General features: G+C 46.3%; 2 protein-coding genes across 5 annotated transcripts; both read left to right on the top strand.

The window, feature by feature from the left end:
- Positions 1 to 62: 62 nt before the first annotated feature.
- LOC129827505 (integrator complex subunit 5-like) lies at positions 63 to 4072 on the top strand. Its single transcript, XM_055888411.1, has 2 exons — positions 63 to 284; positions 513 to 4072. Exons 1-2 carry the CDS (start codon positions 205 to 207, stop codon positions 3484 to 3486), a joined length of 3054 nt encoding a protein of 1017 aa, XP_055744386.1. The 5' UTR covers positions 63 to 204; the 3' UTR covers positions 3487 to 4072.
- Positions 4073 to 4541: 469 nt separating this feature from the next.
- On the top strand, positions 4542 to 21626 carry LOC129827506 (neutral alpha-glucosidase AB-like). Of its 4 annotated transcripts, XM_055888414.1 has the most exons (23): positions 4542 to 4663; positions 5662 to 5772; positions 6005 to 6113; positions 6265 to 6392; positions 6749 to 6928; positions 7063 to 7128; positions 7853 to 7937; positions 12712 to 12790; positions 13009 to 13105; positions 14800 to 14980; positions 15138 to 15291; positions 15914 to 16149; positions 16325 to 16451; positions 16578 to 16657; positions 16735 to 16875; positions 17910 to 18108; positions 18332 to 18640; positions 18760 to 18836; positions 18943 to 19017; positions 19185 to 19298; positions 19396 to 19508; positions 19611 to 19711; positions 19942 to 21626. In XM_055888414.1, exons 1-23 carry the CDS (start codon positions 4644 to 4646, stop codon positions 20049 to 20051), a joined length of 2892 nt encoding a protein of 963 aa, XP_055744389.1. In that variant the 5' UTR covers positions 4542 to 4643; the 3' UTR covers positions 20052 to 21626. The 4 variants fall into 4 exon arrangements, with proteins under 4 accessions (XP_055744389.1, XP_055744388.1, XP_055744390.1 ...); XM_055888413.1 differs by lacking the exon at positions 4542 to 4663 and having other exon boundaries at positions 7853 to 7925; XM_055888415.1 differs by lacking the exons at positions 4542 to 4663; positions 7063 to 7128.
- Positions 21627 to 21785: the final 159 nt, after the last annotated feature.

Consider the following 21785-nt stretch of genomic DNA (forward strand, 5'->3'; position numbering starts at 1 on the left):
CCTGACGTAGTTTCCAAGTACAGTGTCAGGCCAGTAGATGGCAATAAATGACCCCTCGAAAGACAACGATAGAATAAGAAAATAAAGACTTCCGGTTTTGGAGCGCACTTGTAACAAGCTACGAATAATCAACTCTACACGTCAGATATGATGATATAAGGGGAGAGTTCTTCATGTTCTATTTTCAGTTTGGGAAGTTGAACGATGTGTGCCGTCTTTGACGGGACTTCCCTGACAGTCACCATGCAGACCTCTCTCACTCACACACCGCAGAATGCATTTAGGTGAGTTGCTTAGCATAGCTAGCATGCTAGCTAGCTAGCTAGCCAGTAGTTGTAGCTATGTGGCTGCTTCCCTACTGTACCAACAAGTTCTAAGGCTGTTATTGTGCTATGGTTAGATGCTGTGGTCAGCATTTTTCAAGCATATTTATGAAATATTATAGTCTGAGAGAAAATACACTTGATACCAATTGTTTTTGGACAGAAACGTAACTTTTGTCGTGTGTGTAGCCCCCAGGAACTGTCCCAGGAGATAAAATCCTTCATCAGTGGCGTGGACCAGACCCAGGGTCGTAAACTCAGCGTCCGCGAGCATGCCCGCTGTGCCGTGCGTCTACTACGGTCTGTGCCTGCCTGTCGCGGGGCGGTCCTCGAGCACCTAAGGGGTGTGTACAACGAGCACGTCTCAGCCTTTCTTCACAATCTAGAGACTAACGGCGATGGCGACGGGGACTCCAATCTGGAGGATGTCATCACGGAGGTCCATGGCGTCCTGGCGGAGTTCATTAAGCTCAACCCCCGAGCCTGGGCTCCCCTTGTCTCAACCTGGGCTGTAGACCTGCTGGGGCAGCTGAGCTCCAAGCATGCTGGCCGCAGGGCAGCTCCCAACTCCTCCAGCCTCAACGAGCTACTGCAGCTGTGGATGTCCTGTGCGGCTACACGCTCCCTCATGGAGGCCTATACCCAGTGCCTGGCGGCCATGATAGCCTGGTGTCCTGACCAATGTGTGGATGCTCTCCTGGACACCTCCGTGCAGCACTCCCCCCACTTCGACTGGGTGGTGGCCCACATTGGATCCTCCTTCCCGGGCACCATCATCAGTCGTGTCCTGGCCTGTGGCCTTAAAGACTTCTGCTCCCACGGGACGGCTGACAAGTGTCAGGGAGACAAGAGCAGCCGAGTGCCTAAGATCGGCTCTGTGGTAGGGATCCTGGGCCACCTGGCGGCGCGGCACTCTGACAGCATCCGGCGGGAGCTGCTGAGGATGTTCCAGGAGAGCCTCAGTCCCCCGACTATACCCCCCAGCTCTGGATCCACCTCCTTGGAGCACTCAGCCCAGCTCCGCAGAGCCACAGTGCCCTTCCTTCTCCAGCTGGCGGCGCTGTCTCCTTCTCTTCTGGGTGCCGTATCTACAGAGCTGGTGGAGTCTCTACGGCCTCCAGTCTTGCTCCAGCTCCAGGCTGTTCTACAGGGCCTTCCCAGGGACGAGCTTGACAACATGCTGGGGCTGGCTGTCCACCTCATCGCCCAGAGCCCTGCTGGAGGGGCACACATTCTCCGCTTCCTAGCTGACACGGCCACCCCCGCCTCTGTCATCATCTCCGGCCCCACATCTTCCCCTCACGAGGGGGTCCGGGAGGCCTGCGACCTCCTCCTCCAGATGCTCCTGCTGCACCTCCACAAGCTGGTCTACACCCGCTCAGAGGGGGACGACGGCTACTACAGCCGCCCCCACTCTCCCTCCTCCCAGGCGCCCCGTGTGGTCCCCTTCCTGGAGGAGCTGCAGTCCCACGTGGGAGAGCTCTGTGCTGAGATGCTGAGACTGGAGAGGAAGCGTCATCTCTGGCTGCACCAGCTGCTGTGTCTGCTGTGTCTGCTGTCTGTATATGGGGGCCCTAGCGTGGCCACGGAGGCCCTCTGTCAGCTGCTCACCCTGGCCCGGAACCCAGACCAGCTGGCCCTAGCCTGGCAGCTCCACACCCCACTGTCCGCCTGCCTGCCGGGCCTCATCCCTGCCGCAGTGACCCGCTGCGTGGCCCAGATCCATACACACACCCTGGGACCCAGGCAGCTCTGCCAGCTCCTTCTCAACCTGGGCTCTGCCATGCAGAGTGTACAGGAGGAGGAGAGGAGGGGTCCAGGAGGAGGCATGGGAGGAGGAGGTGCTAGTCCTCAGTCCTCCATGGCAGTGCAGGTTGGAGCAGCGGTCTCAGGACACCTCCATGACTTCTGTCCTCTGCTCCTCCACGGTGACCCGGCGGTATCCCACGCTGCCGTGCGGCTCCTGTCCCGCAGCCCCCTCCCCCGTGCTGCCCTGCCTTCCCACCTGTTGCTTGTTTGTCGAGCTGCTGTCACACACTTCTTTCTGGCGCTGCGGAGGAGAGGAGAGACAGGGAAGGGGAGAGACGAAGGCCAGGGAGGAGAGGCAGTGAACTGTTCGCTGCTCCTCCTGTCCCGTCTGGTAGGTTACTCCCCTCTAACCCTCAAATGTGTCCTGCAGCATCTGGTGGAGGGAGCTCTACATAAAGGAAACGCTGACCTGTTCGGAGGGCAGAGTGAGGACATTGGAGGGGACACGCCCATCTCCCCGTCCCTGGCCCCTGACCGGGTGGGCTCCCTGCTGGACATCAACTGCAGGTTCGGCACCACGGTCAACTTCTCTGGCAGTGTGTGGTCTGTGTTCCATGCTGGGGTGATAGGGAAGGGTCTGAAGCAGCGCAGTGCTATGCCTCACCCCGACGCCGCCAGTGTCATACAGAATGTCCAGACTCTGCTGGCTGTCACCGTCCAGTGCTGCAGCGCACCATCCGGGAATGGCGGCAACGGTGGAGGCACCCGACACCAGCCCTCCGTTCCAGACGAACCGCCGCCCATCAACGCTGAGGCAGCCAAAATTATGGCAGTGACGCTGGTGGAGTATATCTGCCCCGATGTGGCCAACGGGGAACTGTCATGGCCGCCAGAGGAACATGCACGCACAACTGTAGAACGTGACATACACATCCGCCGCTGCTTCGAGGCCCACCCTGTCCTCTTCCCTTTACTCCATGTTGTGGCTGCCGGGCGTCCTGCTCTCTGTTACTGTTCTGCGGTGCTCCGGGGCCTGCTGGCCACTCTGCTAGCCCACTGGGAGGCTTCGAGGGAGGCTTTGGCGATGGACTCCCCGTGGCACCTCCAGGCCTCCTGCATGCTGGTGTCCTGTATGGGTGAAGGCCAGCTGCTGCCCCCTGTGCTGGGCAACGTCCACGAGGCTTTCCCCTACCTGACGCCGTTCGAAGTGAGGCTTCTCCTCCTGGCTGTGTGGGAATATGTAAGGGGTAACGGCCCCATGCCACAGAAGTTTGTCTTCAGTGCCGAGAAGGGCCTGTTCTGCCGGGATTTCTCGCGGGACGGAGACGTGGCGAGATACGTAGCACCCATTCACAGTGTCCTGCATAAGAACATTGACCGGCTGGGGCATCTATGCTGGCGTTTCCAGCTCTGAACAAGGGAAGGAGAGAACTGATAGAGGGATGCAGAGAAAAGGTGCAAGAAGTGGGACGGTTGGGATTGTTTGTGAAAGATGAGGATAGGGGTGGTTGGTGATGTTGCTTTGCTGTTTTTTTGTTTGTTGCTCTAACTTGAATCTAGATCTGTATGCGCTCTGAAGCATAGTTGAGCATGTTATATCTACTGTTTATCTTTCTCCTGTTTTGAATCATTTTATAGATTAAGTAGAATTTTGTATGTAGCTGTTACTGTAGGGGGATAAAAACATGTAGTATACCATAAATAAAATAGCAGAAAAAGGAGTGATCATAATTTTGTTGTTTCAAATATCTGGCCTTTGAACTTGACTGTCTACATTTCGAGTTACAGCAGTTCTAAATTTCAATTAAACTTATTTTTTCACGAATTGAAACAGAAGTACAACTTTGTAATGAGAAGGTACATCAATGATAATGTAATCATTTTACATCAACAGCCTGCAGGTATATGATGAATCACAAATATTCCTTAAAATGTCTTTACATGCAGCACAATTTATGTTTGAACCAGATCTCCTAATAAATGTGCAAGAGTGCAGCAAAGCTGACTGTTATTTTGTCAACCTAGAGGGGAATTCTATCAACACCACTACACCTTTGACACTTAATGGGTAATTTTCAATGAATTAATTGGATTTTAATCTGAATTGACTCCAAATGTGCATGCCATTCTAAACAGAGCCATACATATCTGTGAAAGATCATTGTCTCTGACTTCTATATGCTCTGTGCAAATGTTTCACAATGTAGTTTTATATTGGTAGAGCCTGAAGGAAAAATAAGCAAGTGTAGTGCAACCATAGTACAAAATAATCACAGAGAATTGCTCCAGAACTGACCACCTCAAGCTGACGTGTCCTTGTCTGAGAGGATAAAGAAATACAAGGAGGGGATAAACAGGGTGAATAATTCCGGAAGACTCATAAATACAAAATAACAGTTTCGAATCTAATTGCAGATGAAAATGGAATATATAATCAATAAATACTGAAAATAATCCACCAATATCGAATTTCGTCCTACATATTTAAAGACTACAAAAAAATATTGTTACTCCACGATATTTGTTCGTTTGAGTGAAACGGGGGTGGGCCAAGGTTGAAACTAAACCAAGATGGCCGCCTTCGTAGTAAGGTAAGACAAAATATTTCGGCGGTTAAATTATACATTTAACTAGTGGTTTCGAAAAATATTTCGCATGCACAGTGATTCGCTTGCTATATCCAAGAGTAGCAGGTCGAGTTATATTTTTACTGTCTAGCTAGCAGCAGTCATATCAAGAAGCTCGAGCCTTTAATTGAAATAGCGGCCTGACAGCGCTCTATAAGCAGCTAACGTTAACCTTTCAGGATGATGATCTAGCTAGATAATGATGGACATACATTGGTAACTATTTCGATCGGTGAAATATCATATGTGCGTATCTCTGTCTTGTGTGTCCTACATCTTGTATTACAACGGGGATTTAGGTAGCTAGCAACCGGTGTTGGCTAACTAGCCAGATTTGACAGGACCAAATCGACGTTAGCAGTTAACGTTAGCTAGCCAGCTGAATAGCTCTTCCAGCATTTTAGGACGCAGCGAGCGCAAATGACAAGGAGCCAGATAATAGTTTGCCAAAGATGGCCTTTCTATAACCCATGCATACTAGCTAATTAACACATATAGCTAACTAGCTATAACGTTAGTGATTCATCAAACAGTTAGACGAGGTTAATCAACAACAGGATATGATACCCGGAAGCAGCAACTTCGGGTCCTTGAGTATAGCATATATTTTTGTTGTATCCCCAGACAAAAACACTTGATTCAACTTGTCTGAATCACTTCAAAGGTAACGCGTACCTCACATGTGGGGTACAGCATTCATGTTGTGAAGGGTGTGATTGCTATGATGATTTCCTCCTTTTAATGTGATTGTAGTCTAATCGGGTGCACCAGTTGACCAGTAGAATCAGGTCTGCTTGTCTTGGAGCACAACAGACATGTGCTGTTGGGAGTATTCAAGGATCTCAGTTGGAAAATGTTTGACTTGTTGTCAGCGTTATCTATCACTGTAATGTTACAGAGCTGAATGTATGTAGTATTTCTCCACATAATATTTACTTCCAATATTCTGTTTCTCTCATCAGCCCTCTCAAGATGGGGCCTCTGTTAGTGTTGTGGCTGGCTGTCTGCCTCAGTGGGACCTGGGCAGTGGACCGGGGGAACTTCAAAACCTGTGACCAGAGTGCGTTCTGCAAGTGAGTTCTAGATGATACGCAGCTACACCACTTAGCACCTTCATAGAGATTGTACACAGTCAATGAGAGTAGACTGTCAGTTTAAGTAACTGATGGTACCGTGTAAGTCCTCAACAAGTCTACCCCCATTCTCTTCTACACTTATGGTCCAGTGTTCACAATATGTACTTCTACATTCACACAACACAAACCCTAATAAACATGTTTTAACTCTGTGTGTTTGTGCACTCAGGCGTCAGCGAGCATTGAAGCCTGGCCAGTCCCCATACAGAGCCCTGCTGGAGACCCTGGAGCTCACCAACACCAAACTCACACTGCAGCTCATCAATGACAACAACAAGGTTTGTTAGACACACACACAGACTTTAATTCACAGATGATGTAATATGTTATTGTACATCCATCCATACATGTATTAACAGGTGTGCTGAAACCCCTTTGGGTCCTGGTCTCGTCTTTTTTAACACCCCCACCTCTCCCCTGGTTCTTCAGGTGCGTCTGCTGCTTGAGCTCTATCGTCTCCAGGGCAACATGACCAGGGTGAAGATAAATGAATTGAAGCCACTGAAGCCTCGTTTTGAGGTCCCCGATGTGCTCATCAATGACCCTCCCACAGAGCCGTAAGTCTCATAGGGAGCCATCTGGAGTAGTGGATGGGTGACATTGAGCCATGTGGATGGGGATAATTAAAGAATTAGTTAGGACAGAGCCCAGCAATGGAGTTAAAAGATAATGGAGTTAGTGGAGGAAGCAGGAAACCACTACCTGGGGGCATGCAGTAGATAAATTGCCTCGCTCTCAGCAAGTGGTGTATATCGGTTGATAATGTTATAACCTCCAGCACCAAGAGAGAATGCATCTGTGTGAATGGACAGTGGAGACGAGATGGCACAGAATAATTTATTTGTTGGGTGTTGTCTGTTTCTTCCATCAATTTACCTATTTCACACATCTCGTTCTCCCACTCCTTCCTCAGCTTGTCTCTCCTGTCTCGGGATGAGAACGGGGTGGTTCTGTCTTTGGGGGCAGACTCACAGCGGCTGATCGTCAGCGCTAAGCCGTTCCGATTGGACATCATGGAGGGGCGGGAGGTTCTTCTGTCACTTAACTCCCGTGGCCTGCTGGCCTTTGAGCACCTCCGGATCCGCAAGGATACGTGAGTCACACCCACATCCCACACACCCCTTATTATACATGTTTATTTGTTTTCTTGCTTTTTCACTGCTTGCTATTGTGTTCTCCATTTCATAATTATTTTCCTCCATTCTGTTCTTCTCTTCTACCTCTCAGCATCTCCTATAAGATAAAAACCAAAGTTAATAGCATGTGGGAAAACATCAAGTGGGTATTCTCTAGGTAAATTCCTTCACCTTTGTAGGTTTGTATTTGTCTGCTGGCAATGTAGGAGTATGGAATTGAGTTGTAGTTTAGACATCCAAGAAGTTTAGACATCCAAAAATGACATGCTCAAGGATGTGGTGACTTGGGCTGGTAGCATTTTCTGAAATATTTTCCTGTCTAGGCATGAAGGCCAGTTCTAGGCTCACTACCATTTGGTCTGCTCTTTACCTGTCTTCAGAGGAGATGCTCACACGCTTTTTTCCTCCCACATTTCCACAGTTCTCTTGACTTCAAGATACAGCCATTTCACCACACTGTTGACCCAACAGTCATGTGATATGTAGAGGCGACCTAGTCTAATCCCATAGCACTGAGTAGACCATGATGTCTCCCCTCTCAAGGCTCGTTTGTTCCGGTCAGTGTGTGCTTTCACAGGGGTAGTATGTGTTCACTGAGAAAGTCTGTGTAAGGCAGGGTACCGGTAGTCACTTGGGGTTAGTCCCTTGGTGTTTACCTCAAAATAACCACAAGGTAGGGAATTGTTCCCCTTTGTCATTAGAGTGAAATCTTAAAAGGTTAAAAGTAGGTTGACACTAACACTATTTTGATTCTAGTGAGAAGGCTGTGTGGGTTCATGATTTTCCTTCTGTTCTCTTTTCCATGTGTGCCTCTGGTACCGTTTGGGATTTTTATTTACTCAGTTGTCAGCAAGTTGTGTCTGTTTCTCTCTCTCCCACAGTAAGGTTGACCCAGAAGGAACTGAGAATAAAGAAGAAACTGAGGCTGCCAACGAACCGGCAGAAGGAGAGGAGGTATGGGGGGAGGTAACACTGTAACGAAGGTTTCCCCCAGGCTTTTGATTAGGATCAGTAAACTGAACAAAAGATGCAGTTAAAGGGTTTTTTAACATTGCTTTCTGTTGTAACATGACTGCCCCTGGGCTGAAATCAACTCCTTTCTGTTGTAACATTACTGCCCCTGGGCTGAAATCAACTCCTTTCTGTTATAACATTACTGGCCCTGGGCTGAAATCAACCCCTTTCTGTTGTAACATTACTGCCCCTGGGCTGAAATCAACTCCTTTCTGTTGTAACATTACTGGCCCTGGGCTGAAATCAACTCCTTTCTGTTGTAACATGACTGCCCCTGGGCTGAAATCAACTCCTTTCTGTTGTAACATTACTGCCCCTGGGCTGAAATCAACTCCTTTCTGTTGTAACATTACTGCCCCTGGGCTGAAATCAGCCCCTTTCTGTTGTAACATTACTGCCCCTGGGCTGAAATCAACCCCTTTCTGTTGTAACATGACTGCCCCTGGGCTGAAATCAACCCCTTTCTGTTGTAACATGACTGCCCCTGGGCTGAAATCAACTCCTTTCTGTTGTAACATTACTGCCCCTGGGCTGAAATCAACTCCTTTCTGTTGTAACATTACTGCCCCTGGGCTGAAATCAGCCCCTTTCTGTTGTAACATGACTGCCCCTGGGCTGAAATCAACCCATTTCTGTTGTAACATTACTGCCCCTGGGCTGAAATCAACCCATTTCTGTTGTAACATGACTGCCCCTGGGCTGAAATCAACCCCTTTCTGTTGTAACATTACTGCCCCTGGGCTGAAATCAACCCCTTTCTGTTGTAACATTACTGCCCCTGGGCTGAAATCAACCCCTTTCTGTTGTAACATTACTGCCCCTGGGCTGAAATCAACCCCTTTCTGTTGTAACATTACTGGCCCTGGGCTGAAATCAACTCCTTTCTGTTGTAACATTACTGCCCCTGGGCTGAAATCAACCCATTTCTGTTGTAACATGACTGCCCCTGGGCTGAAATCAACCCCTTTCTGTTGTAACATGACTGCCCCTGGGCTGAAATCAACTCCTTTCTGTTGTAACATTACTGGCCCTGGGCTGAAATCAACTCCTTTCTGTTGTAACATTACTGCCCCTGGGCTGAAATCAACTCCTTTCTGTTGTAACATTACTGCCCCTGGGCTGAAATCAACTCCTTTCTGTTGTAACATTACTGCCCCTGGGCTGAAATCAACCCCTTTCTGTTGTAACATTACTGCCCCTGGGCTGAAATCAACCCATTTCTGTTGTAACATGACTGCCCCTGGGCTGAAATCAACCCCTTTCTGTTGTAACATGACTGCCTCTGGGCTGAAATCAACTCCTTTCTGTTGTAACATGACTGGCCCTGGGCTGAAATCAACACCTTTCTGTTGTAACTAGAGATGAAATGGTATGAGAATTTCATATCACGATTATAGTGACCAAAATTATCACGGTTATCAGTATTATCGTGGTATTAAAACGTGCTGGACATGTTCAGAAAGTACTGATACACACACACACTGAAATCATTTCACCAAGTTTGATATTGAAAACCAACAAACAATGAATTAGCAGCACTATGCACTTTTTGTGTGCATAAACATTAAAATAATATCATTAACATTAAAGATGGCGCCATGAGAGGTAAAAGTTTCCCTAGTGCAGGTTTAAATGAACTCAACCTAAAGGAAGAAAATCCAATGTGCATATAAAAGCAACACAAGTAAAGCAATGTGCATGTAAGAATAATACAACCATATGTAAACACATCCAACGTGCAGGTGTTGACATTAAAATAACAACACAAAATATGTAAACAAATCAAATGAACAGCACTGATTGTATGTCTGTTCTCTCCATAAAGAAATAAGGTGCTGCTGGCCTAACATCCTGCATGTATGCGTCATTGTTCACTTGAGATTGAAATGTAAAAAATGTCAGCATATTTACTTTGGTTTAAGTAGTGATCTGCGAGGAGAGACGATGTGCCCGCTGGCACTGAACACTGATGGCACACTGGTTGCTGGGATGTACAAAAGCTTCCTGGCAAGGTGAGGCAGCTCTGATACATGGCCCCTCCACCACACCAGTGGATCCTCTTCTTTCACTCTGTCTTCTGGGGTGGTCGGAATCTGACCCTCTTCACCTCTCTGCTGCCTTGAGGTAATCTTTCTCAGCAACCCAGCCAGGCCTTTCCCCTCTGATGCCGCTGTGGGGGTGTTGGTGGTGCTTTGTGGTTCTTCCCTGACTTGTGCAGCTGCCAGCTTCAAGGCCTCCTGGACACAGCTGTCAGTGTCAACTTGTGCAGCCTCAGGCTCTTCTAAAAAGCTCCCTTTGAAGCAGGGGGTCAATGAAACAAGCCATGTGCATGACTCTGCTTACTGCGTATCTGTTGTTAAGGTCTTCTCTCATTACCCTTTTCATCTCCTTGGTCAGGGATGGATCCATATCCTTTTCCACCAGAACATCACAGGTGATGTGGTCCAGGACAGGCTTGATGGCAGACGGTGTGACTCATGTCTCTGAGGCAAGTGCATCTGTAAACTTGCTCAGAGGTTCAAGGAGCTGGCATAGTTGCTCCCATGACACTTATGTCGGCATCCTTGGGCATCAGGTGCCATGTTCCTCTTTCTCCAGCTAGTGACCCACAGACTGGCTGCGGAAAAGCTCAAGCATCTTGTGTGTAGATCCCCATCGGGTCACCACATCATGGATCAGGGCCTTCTGTGGCATGTTGAGGGCAGCTTGCTTTTCTCTCAGTTCTCTCCTTCCAGCTCCGTGAGAAGCCTTGGACCAGATGACGGCAGGCCATGACTATTGTGTCAACTCTCTGAATTTTCAGAGCCTTTGAGATGGCCAGGTTCAAATTATGGCCAAAGCACCCAAGCAACAGATCTGTGAACTCTTCAAAAGTCTTGGTCATGTTTGTTGTGTTGTCGGTGGTTATGCAGACCAGGTCTTTCTTGTTGATCCCCCACTCTTCCAGCATATTCTCAAACTCTGTGAGCTGAGTGGTCTTCTGGGAAGAACTGTATTTCCAGGCAGTTTTGATTCCAGTTGCCAGTCTGGGGTGAGGTAATGGATAGTGAAGCTGATGTATGGTTGACCTCCACAGATTTCACTGGTCCAGAGGTCAGTAGTTGCAGCAAACCATGTGCCCTGAGCCAAACTTTTTCCAACATCAGCTTTAACCTGGTTGTACAGGTTTGGGATTTCAGTCTTGGAAAAGAATGTTCGTGATGGCATGTTGTAGTGGGGCACGGCAACCTTCATCAGCCTCAAAGCCAGGCCTCTCAACAATTTGAAATTGCATCATGTCCTTTGCAATATGAAAGGGCTGCGGTGGGGTCTTGAGCATGTTTTGATGTGGGTGCATAAGCTGCCTGCCTTTTTAAATGCTTGCTCAGTGTCTGGGTCACAACTGTAGATGAGGGACCAGTAGCATCACTGGGTTTGCCTGCTGCATGCCCACTCTGTAAACAAAGGAATAGCAAATGTATTATTATTGGTGTTACGTTATTATTATTCACACAGTCTATCTTCTGTGTTGCATTTGAGTATATGCAATGACCTCATCCACAATGTACATAAACACATGAGTCTTAAGACAATCCTAGTTATTGCAATGAGCCCAACAAATGACATAAATACAGGAGTCTTGTACAGGAGTATATAGTGTTTCTCCTTTTGGAGCACTTTTACAACCAAGTCGATGACTGACGGATTTTAATTGAACAAAATGTTGGTTGGGTGATTAAACTGCATAACGTGTTATCGTGTGCAATGGGCGAATAGTCTGCAGATGTAACGGATGTGAAATGGCTAGCTAGTTAGCGGGTACACGCTACTAGCGTTTCAATCAATTACGTCAATTGCTCTGAAACCTAGAAGTAGTGTTGCCCCTTGCTCTGCAAGGGCCGCGGCTTTTGTGGAGCGATGGGTAACGACGCTTCGTGGGTGTCAGTTGTTGATGTGTGCAGAGGGTCCCTGGTTCGCGCCCGACGTCGGGGCGAGGGGACGTACTAAAGTTATACTGTTACACAGACACACGGCGCATACAGCAGCAGAACAACGTGTAGTATTTTTATAAGAGTAGGTAACTGACATTTTCAGTTTACATTATTGACAAGCTATTAGCAAGACAAACCATGACATTTTCCCCCATTCCGAAGTCCCTACATCATGCATTGAGCTAAAAGTTAACTTACTCTGCATTCGCTATAAAGTAGTGGGTGGTGGTTACGAAGATGACTCAAGAGATTTGAATTGTTGCCCCCTTATGTGCATTTTTTGGTTGTTGCATATTCTGCAGACAGGGTGACCATCTTCGATTAAGTTTCCCTCAGCACTCTTGTAAAACCCAAAATATGACCACACTTCAGATTGGGTCCTCTTAGATGGCAGAAAAATCTCCCGAGCGCTGTCACTGCCTTCCGACATGTTTTTACACAAAACAAAACCCACGTTGCATGCTGCGCCAGACTGTTGCTAACTTTGGTTGATGTTGCGTTTACTGTGAGTTTTTCAAACCGTGGTAATCAAACACGGTTTTAATGGTTATTTGAAACGGTAATACTAACCATCGGGAATTTTACCATGGTTTATCGTGAAGCCGGTAACCATTTCATCCCTAGTTGTAACATTACTGCCACTGGGCCGAAATCAAACCCCTTGTTGCTGTTCCCATTATCTCTCGCACCACAATGCTCCTCTGCAATTATTTCCATCTGTCTCTACCTTTGTTATTTTGTTCCTTCCTACCTAGAAGGCGAAGGAGGATGAGAAAGTGGAAGATGGAATGTGGGAGGAGACATTCAAATCGCACACAGACAGCAAACCCAATGGTATGTATACTTTTCTGTGGACCCGTAATTTCAATTGACTGGTGGAAGAGGCGGCTTGCAGTTGAATAATTGGTATTCTGATGCTGAGTACTCACTGCTCATCTCCTGGAGATATTATTTTATGATTGATTGAGTTTTATGACTTGCTTTAGGCACAGTGACCAGTCAGTGTTGATTTTGTTTTTTTGAGTGTATCTTGATTGGCTGTTCTCTCTTAGGCCCTTCCTCCATCAGTCTAGACTTCTCTCTGCCAGGGGTGGAGAACGTCTATGGCATCCCAGAACACGCAGACAGCCTCAAACTCAAAGCCACTGAGTAAGTGACTGACATAGGCCATGACATTGGTTAATCCGCCATCGATAAAAGACAGTACTGTGCAGCCGTATTCATCGACCTGGCCTAGGTTTTTGACTCTGTCAATCAGCACATTCTTATCGGCAGATTCAACAGCCTTGGTTTCTCAAATGACTGCCTCGCCTGGTTCACCAACTACTTCTTAGAGTTCAGTGTGTCAAATCGGAGGGCCTGTTGTCCGGACCTCTGGCAGTATCTATGGGGGTTACATCGGGGTTCAATCCTCGAGCCACCTCTTTTCTCTGTATACATCAATGATGTCGCTCTTGCTGCTGGTGATTCTCTGATCCACCTCTACACAGACGACACCATAATGTATACATCTGTTTTTTCTTTGGACACTGTGTTAACTAACCTCCAGATGAGCTTCAATGCCATACAACACTCCTCCCGTGGCCTCCAATTGCTCTTAAATGCAAGTAAAACTAAATGCATGCTCTTCAACCGATCACTGCCCACCCGTCTAGCATCACTACTTTGGAAGGTTCTGACTTAGAATATGTGGACAACTACAAATACCTAGGTGTCTGGTTAGACTGTAAACTCTCCTTCCAGACTCACATTAAGCATCTCCAATCCAAAATTGAATCTTGAATCGGTATCCTATTTCGCAACAAAGCATCCTTCACTCATGCTGCCAAACATACCCTCGTAAAACTGACCATCCTACCGATCCTTGACTTCGGCGATGTCATTTACAAGATAGCCTCTAACACTCTACTCAGAAAGACTGCATCCAGTTATCACAGTGCCATCCGTTTTGTCACTTTAGCCGTATATACTACCCACCGCTGTGACCTGTATGCTCTCGTTGGCTGGCCCTCGCTTCATATTCGTCGCCAAACCCACTGGCTCCAGGTCATCTATAAGTCTTTGCTAGGTAAAGCCCAGCCTTATCTCAGCTCACTGGTCACCATAGCAGCACCCACCCGTAGCAGTCACTGGTCACCCCCAAAGCCAGTTCATCCTTTGGCCGCCTTCCAGTTCTCTGCTGCCAATGACTGGAACGAATTGCAAAAATCACTGAAGCTGGAGACTCACATCTCCCTCACTAACTTTAAGCATCAGCTGTCAGAGCAGCTTACAGATCATTGCACCTGTACATAGCCCATCTGTAAATAGCCCACCCAACTCCCTCATCCCCATATTGTTATTGTTTTTTTGCTCCTTTGCACACCAGTATCTCTACTTGCACATTCATCTTCTGCACATCTATCACTCCAGTGTTTAATTGCTACATTCTAATTAGTTTGTCACTATGGCCTATTTATTGCCTTATCTCCCCTATCTTACCTCATTTGCACAAACTATATATAGACTTTTCTATTGTGTTATTGACTGTATGTTTTGTTTATTCCATGTGTAACTCTGTTGTGTCACACTGCTTTGCTTTATCTTGGCCAAGTCGCAGTTGTAAATGAGAACTTGTTCTCAACTGGCCTACCTGGTTAATAAAGGTGAAATAAAAAATTGAGACTGTAGTTAACTAAGACCTACTGCATGTTTTCAGATTGTTCTCTAGTGTATGTGTTTTCTAACGGTGCAGGACATCCTCATATGCATTTGATTTTATATTTTTCAACATTGTGGGTTGAAGATTTTTAAATAACACGAAATGACCGACTATATGACAAAAATATATATGCGTTTTCCAGTGGAGGGGATCCATACCGGTTGTTTAACCTAGACGTGTTCCAGTATGAGGTGTTCAACCCTATGGCCCTGTACGGTGCCATCCCTGTCATGCTGTCTCACAGTGCACAGCGCACCATGGGCATCTTCTGGCTCAACGCTGCTGAGACCTGGGTGGACATCAGCTCTAACACCGCCGGCAAGGTAAGACCGACACACACACACAGTCAGTCAATCCTCTTTCTCCAGGTTCTGAGTGAGACAAACACATCTGAGCCACCCTGTGAATAGACTTTGAAGGGTACAGTCAGAGAGAACACACACCCTCTTACCCCTACGCTGGTTCTCTCTGGTTATGCAGACAGTGTTTGGCCAGATGCTGGACTACGTTCAGGGCTCCAGTGAGACGCCACAGACAGACGTGCGTTGGATCTCAGAGAGCGGCATCATCGACGTCTTCATCATGCTGGGACCCACTCCCGCTGATGTCTTCTCCCAGTACGCCTCACTCACAGGTCAGACTCCCACTACCGAAACCCAGTTCATATTCCCAGTCCAGTCTATTTCCACTTCCCTCATCACCCTCACATACCTAGTCTCTCTAGGCAGACTGTTTGCTTCCGGCAATGTATCAACGCTCCAGCTAAAAGTTCTGGCATCAATTGGAACCGAGAGGACCAGTCGGAAATGGGACTCGTCACCAGTAACGTCGCTGCCGTATCCGCTTGTTGCCCTAGCAATTTTTTTTCCCCAGGAATTGTTACAATATATATATTAATCTTCTCCTGAAGGCAGAGTTGAGTGGTTTCCACTAGATGGGCCAGTGGCAAGTTAAGAAGTCCATATACATATATATGGACTTCTTAACTTGCCACTGGCCCATCTAGTGGAAACCACTCAACTCTGCCTTCAGTAGAATTTTCATCCCAATAAACGTCAACCAACATCTTAGGAGGCCACTCCCCAGAATATTTTTCTCCCATTTCAAATGTCAGAGAACCTGACCCCCTCACCAGGCCTTGTGCCTTTGCATATAGGTACCCAGGCCTCCCCTCCCCTGTCTGCGATGGCCTGCCACCAGGGTCCCTCATAATACAACTGTCTGTATATGACCACCCAGCTCTCTCCCCCCACCAGGTACCCAGGCCTTCCCTCCCCTGTCTACGCTGGCCTACCACCAGTGCCGCTGGAACTACAACGACCAGGAGGATGTGGCGGCGGTGGATCAGGGCTTCGACGACCACGACATCCCCTACGACTTTATCTGGCTGGACATAGAGCACACGGACGGCAAGCGCTACTTCACCTGGGACCATCACAAGTTCCCCCAGCCCAAAGACATGCTGCAGGGTCTGTTAGACAAGAGACGCAAGGTGAGCACATTCATGTGTTACAGCTGTCTGGCCAGGCCTCCTTTGTAGTAGACGTTTCTGGGTTCTGTCGACTGGATGAATGGAGAAAGTAAAAGGTTCTGAGACACATTGACAAGTCATCTCGTTTCATTTTTGCTATTTTCCTTCTCCCTCATGTTCTCCCTGTACGATTTAGATGGTGACCATTGTGGACCCCCACATCAAGGTGGACAGCAGCTACAAGATCCACAATGAGATCCGCTCCAAAGGCTTCTACGTCAAAAGCAAAGATGGCGGAGACTATGAGGGCTGGTGCTGGCCTGGTAAGAGATGGCAAAATTGGTCTGACCCACAATCAAAGGAAGGAAATGAATTGCAGCTACACATTGCGTAAAAACACATTGCAATTACTCAACATCTCTCTCTAATCTTTCTTCTTTCTATTGTAGGTAATTCTGGTTACCCAGACTTTACCAACCCTGAGATGAGAGCTTGGTGGGCCAGTATGTTTGCCTACGATCAGTATGAGGTAAGTCCCTTCTGCCCGGGTTTGACCCATGTGTCGTTCTTTTGATGAAATATCTCTTCCCCTATCTCTGATCTCAGGGTTCCATGGAGAACATGTATACATGGAACGATATGAACGAGCCGTCAGTGTTTAATGGACCAGAGGTCACCATGCATAAAGACGCCCTGCATGGGAACTGGGAGAACCGTGACCTCCACAACCTCTACGGATTATACGTGGTGAGTGTTTGAACGTGTTGTATGTGCACATCTTCACTCTAGTAGAACTTGGACTTGCAATGGTAGACTTTTTCTTGAATAATAGAGTCGCACATTATATATCTCCCAGTAATTTATTGGGTAAAACACCGCCTCGGCATCATTTTGCCTTCTTCAGGGTGATGTCATGAATGCTTGAATCAGGTTATGTAGACAAAATATGCAATTAGTGCAACCAATGACAATAGAGAGGGGTGTGTCATAATTATTAGGTTGATTAGAATGAATTGAGTGAAACTGTTAAAAGACAATAGGTTACAGCATATAGAATATATTAGGCTGTTATCATATGGAAACATAATTAGATATTTTACATAATATTAGCATCAACATACATTGTTTAATTTAATTTCACATATATGAAATGTTTTCCAATGTAATTTTTGTTCCATGTTATCATTTGGTTCAACCATAATGCATAATAAGCATCACCAAAAGGGGGAACATATTGAGTGTACGCTGATAAGCTGTAGAAAGAATACATTTTAAGCAATAAGGCCCGAGGGGATGTGGTATATGGCCAATATACCACGGCTAAAAGCTATTAATTTGCGCAACGCAGAGTTTCTGGAGACAGGTCTTAGCCGTGGTATATTAGCCGTGGTATATTGGCCATATATCACAAATCCCTTGCTATTATAAACTGGTATCCAATGTAATCAGACCAGTAAAAATAACTGTTTTATCATAACCATGGTATACGGTCTGATATACCACGGCTGTCAGCCAATCAGCATTCAGGGTTCAAACCACCCAATTTATTAGACTTGTTCATAAAGAAGAGAGAATAATTGTTCATGAGAAGGGCCTGAGATCAAAGTCAACATTAAGACCACTAGGGGTCAATGTTTTTAGACAGGATATCCAGTAAGCCTCCCTCTGTAGTAGTAGGAGCTCCATGTTACCTCTACTTTTTCTTGAAGAAATTACTGTTAATGTTTCTACCGAGCTTTGCTGCTTGAACTTGCAGTAACCACCTCTTCTCTTTCCCTCAGCAAAGGGCCACAGCAGAGGGTCTGATTGAGCGCTCAGGGGGAGTGGAGAGACCTTTTGTCCTGGCCAGAGCCTTCTTCGCTGGCTCCCAGCGCTACGGTGCTGTGTGGACAGGTGATAACGCTGCTGAGTGGGACCATCTGAAGATCTCCATCCCCATGTGTCTCAGTCTGGGCTTGGTTGGTGTCTCTTTCTGTGGAGGTGAGTCTGACTCAGTCTTAGCTAATACCACTAGTTTCCTCTCCACTAAAAGCCACAGCTAAGCAATTAAAACATTCAAATTTTATTTTGGCGTTATCTGCTTTTTTACATGACTTGTTTACATTACATTATTAAGGTTCATTGCCTGTTTGTTTACACCTCCACATATTGAACATTGTTATCTCTGTACCACTCCTCATCCTCCTCTCTCTCCCTCTCCTAGCTGATGTGGGTGGCTTCTTCAAGTCTCCCAGTACTGAGCTCCTGGTGCGTTGGTACCAGACGGGGGCATACCAGCCCTTCTTCCGGGCCCATGCCCATCTGGACACCCCCCGCAGAGAGCCCTGGCTGTTTGGCCCCGAGAACACTGCTCTGATCAGGGAGGCTGTCCGCCAGCGTTACGCCCTCCTGCCCTACTGGTACCAGTTGTTCTACCACGCCCACCACTCTGGCCAGCCCGTCATGAGACCCTTGTGGGTGGAGTATCCTCAGGATACGGCCACGTTCTCCATGGATGACCAGTTCCTGCTTGGTGAGTGAGATCATGTTATTCCCTAGTATAGCTCAGTGTCAATAGATATTCCTGTCTTTGCGTACCTTTTATGGCTGATATCATGACTGAGTCACGTTCCTTCTATCCTGCTGTTTCAGGGAGAGATCTGCTGGTGCACCCCGTGACTGAGGAGGGGGCTAGGGGTGTTACTGCCTACCTGCCTGGAAAAGGAGAGGTGAGTCTCTCTCAGGAACTGTCACTATTATAACAGTCTTATGTAGGTTATATGTCAGCCATCTAATTGAAACCCTCTCCTAACTGCTCTGTTCTGTGTCCTTCAGGTCTGGTTTGACGTCCACACGTTCCAGAAACACAACGGAGCCCAGAACCTCTACATCCCTGTCACCATCAGCTCTGTAAGAAACTCTACAACACATTCACTAACAACCAGTCAGTCACGCCCAGTGGGCTACATGCTTAGTTAAACAGTCACATACAGTTAAGACCATATCCTGAAAGTTCTGTTGAGAGAACTGGGTAAGATTGGAAAGACTCTCCCTGACTGACTCTCTCTCCTTACCAGATTCCGGTATTCCAGCGCGGTGGTTCCATTATTCCCAGGAAGGCCCGGGTTCGAAGGTCATCATCATGCATGGAACACGACCCCTACACCTTATTTGTTGCTCTCAGCCCCAAGGTAACACAAACACACACTTTGTCACTTATACTGTTGCCCCCATTTGGATGGGTTCAGGATTTGACCTTTAAACATTTTCAAATGTTATGTCTGTTAGCGATTTGCCCAGGGTGAGCTCTACATAGACGACGGCCACACCTTCAACTTTGACAAACAGAAGCAGTTCATCCACAGGAGATTTTCCTTTGCCAATAATGCCCTGTCCTCCAGGTCTGTCAAATAATTTCTCTCACATATTATGTTTATTTTCATTGTTAGTCTCCTTGATTTTTGTCTATGTTGAATGTAACTCTGAATTCTCCCTCCCTGCAGGAACCTGGCCCCTGGCTCTCAGTTCACCACTTTTTCCTGGGTTGAGAAGATTGTCATATTGGGAGCCAGTAAGCCCAGCAAGGCCACTCTGAAGACTCCTGGTGAGTTTTTCCAGTGTCTTATTCATATTATGGGTTAGTGTACCAAGTTAAGATGCCAGTACGTCATTGTGTTTGAATGTTTCCTGTTTTCACACCCTAGTAGGCAATTATGAGATGGAAACAGTTGGCCAAAAACTGTCATTCTTTGTGGATATTGATTACTGTGTGTAAAATGGCAGGTCTGTCTCAAATGACTGTTATTGATCTATTCTGATGTCTTTTCTCTGTAGATGGCAAGGAGAGTCTGCTGGAGTTTGAGTTTGATGCCTCCATGTCAGTGTTAACCCTTCGCAAACCGGGTGTCAACGCAGGGCTGGACTGGACTGTGGTGCTTCAGTAACAATGGAGAAGTGGGAGGACGACTGAACCGGGCTGAACGAGAGATGGAGGGACTTAGTGGACACGGGTTGCAATTGTAACGCACCAAGCAATATATTTGACGAAACTGCTTTAATGTGGTACACAGACTGGACAGGGGATAGAGGACTATCCAAACACACAATATTTCATACCAAGCTTGCATACCAACACTGCCTGTAGATCTTAACCCGTGTCTCTTCCATGTCCATCTTGCGTTCAGTCAAACTGACAGTTGGTCAACTTACTGAAGGGTTGCTAGGTAGATTTATTGTTAGTTGCAGTTTAGGGAAATTCTTCACAGTTCAAATCATGATGTTGTAGTGAATGTTTGGAAGTACTCAAAGACATTCAAGTCTGATGGATGATTATTTTAGGTTTTCTGTCAAGTATGCTTTAGATGTAAGAGATCATTGAATAAGTTTGCTGACAACAAAATTAAGACACTCATTCAGAGGCTGTAGTGTAGTTAGTATGTGTTAATAATTCCATATCTGGCCATGTCTTATGACTTTAAATTCTTATTTCTTCTTATTTCATGTTTTCATTCCATTACCCCCTGTAATTACTGAAGAGCAATCAACAGGAATGCCAAACCGCTCCCTTTACTTTCAACTCGTGCCACATTCTATTCAGGTTTTATTAGAAACTCCACCAAGCAACAATGCAGCACTGATCCAAGACTATCTGTAAATGTTGTGGCATTTCTCTTCTTATTGCCATAAGGTGTATTGAGTCTTACCTCTGATATTCCTAATTTAAGGTTACTCATTCCTTCTTAGTTTATCCCAAATTAGTTTCTGGTAAGATTGTTTGCACTTACATCAGTCATTACTATGGCATGTTTTTATGTACTGGTGGTAAAAGACAAACACATGGTCAGTAACAACTTAATGGAAGGGGATTTGGCTTTTTAAGTTTGCTCATATTGGAATTATTCAGGGGTTAGGACCACTGACTTTGTGGAAACTCATCCTAATAACATGTTTCTGTTCTGACTTGTTCAATTTGTTTACTTGATTATCAAATGCACTTGAAGAGAGGAAGGTGAGAGCTTTTTGTCCAGATTGAACTCAAAGCAGTTAGGGTCAGGCATTGGGGTTAGATTGTGGGTTGGGGTTCATGGTCCAGTGTCTTCAGAGTGTCTCAAGCTCTTAATATTTTTCATAAAATTTGTCAATGTATTTAATGTGACTAAGAAAATAAATAATGATATATTTAGTTAGTTTACAAAGATGCAGTTAACTCTGGAGACAAGGGACCGGTCCTCGTTGATAATAGCATCTCTTTATGGGGTTGTTGCGTTCCCTACTGTCCTTGGCGATAAAGCATTTTAGAATATTTTTTCTTGATTTCTTTTGTGGTTTAGATTTAAAATCTTACTGCAACATTCTCAGTAAGTGTGTTCTAAGGTGTTGGAACCAGGAAGGAAGGAGGCCAGTTGTATGTGATAAGATGGCAGACCAAGTGTGAGAGATCATTGTTGTTTTTAATCATATGAATTCATGCAGCTTACGTAGATAGGACTGATAATAAAGTAACTACATTCCCAATACAATGTCTTGATTTATTGTACATAAGAAATATGTTTTGTAAACCTAAAGCTTTTCAATACAATTGTGTCTGCAGAATATGAATTTGGACTACAATAATACCGGACGTTTTTAAGAAAGGCTGGTTTATATTATTCCTATGAATACTTTCTGTGAAAAATGTC

Source organism: Salvelinus fontinalis, chromosome 29 (genome assembly GCF_029448725.1).
Source record: "Salvelinus fontinalis isolate EN_2023a chromosome 29, ASM2944872v1, whole genome shotgun sequence".
Taxonomy (NCBI): Eukaryota; Metazoa; Chordata; class Actinopteri; order Salmoniformes; family Salmonidae; genus Salvelinus; species Salvelinus fontinalis.

Bases quoted from the DNA above. Each gene is read 5' to 3' on its own strand.
- LOC129827505 (XM_055888411.1), top strand. From the start codon at position 205: ATGTGTGCCGTCTTTGACGGGACTTCCCTGACAGTCACCATGCAGACC. The intron at 285-512 runs GTGAGTTGCTTA...TCGTGTGTGTAG, and splicing joins ACACCGCAGAATGCATTTAG to CCCCCAGGAACTGTCCCAGG.
- LOC129827506 (XM_055888414.1), top strand. From the start codon at position 4,644: ATGGCCGCCTTCGTAGTAAG. The intron at 6,393-6,748 runs GTAAGTCTCATA...CTCCTTCCTCAG, and splicing joins AATGACCCTCCCACAGAGCC to CTTGTCTCTCCTGTCTCGGG. The intron at 7,938-12,711 runs GTAACACTGTAA...CTTCCTACCTAG, and splicing joins GAGAGGAGGTATGGGGGGAG to AAGGCGAAGGAGGATGAGAA.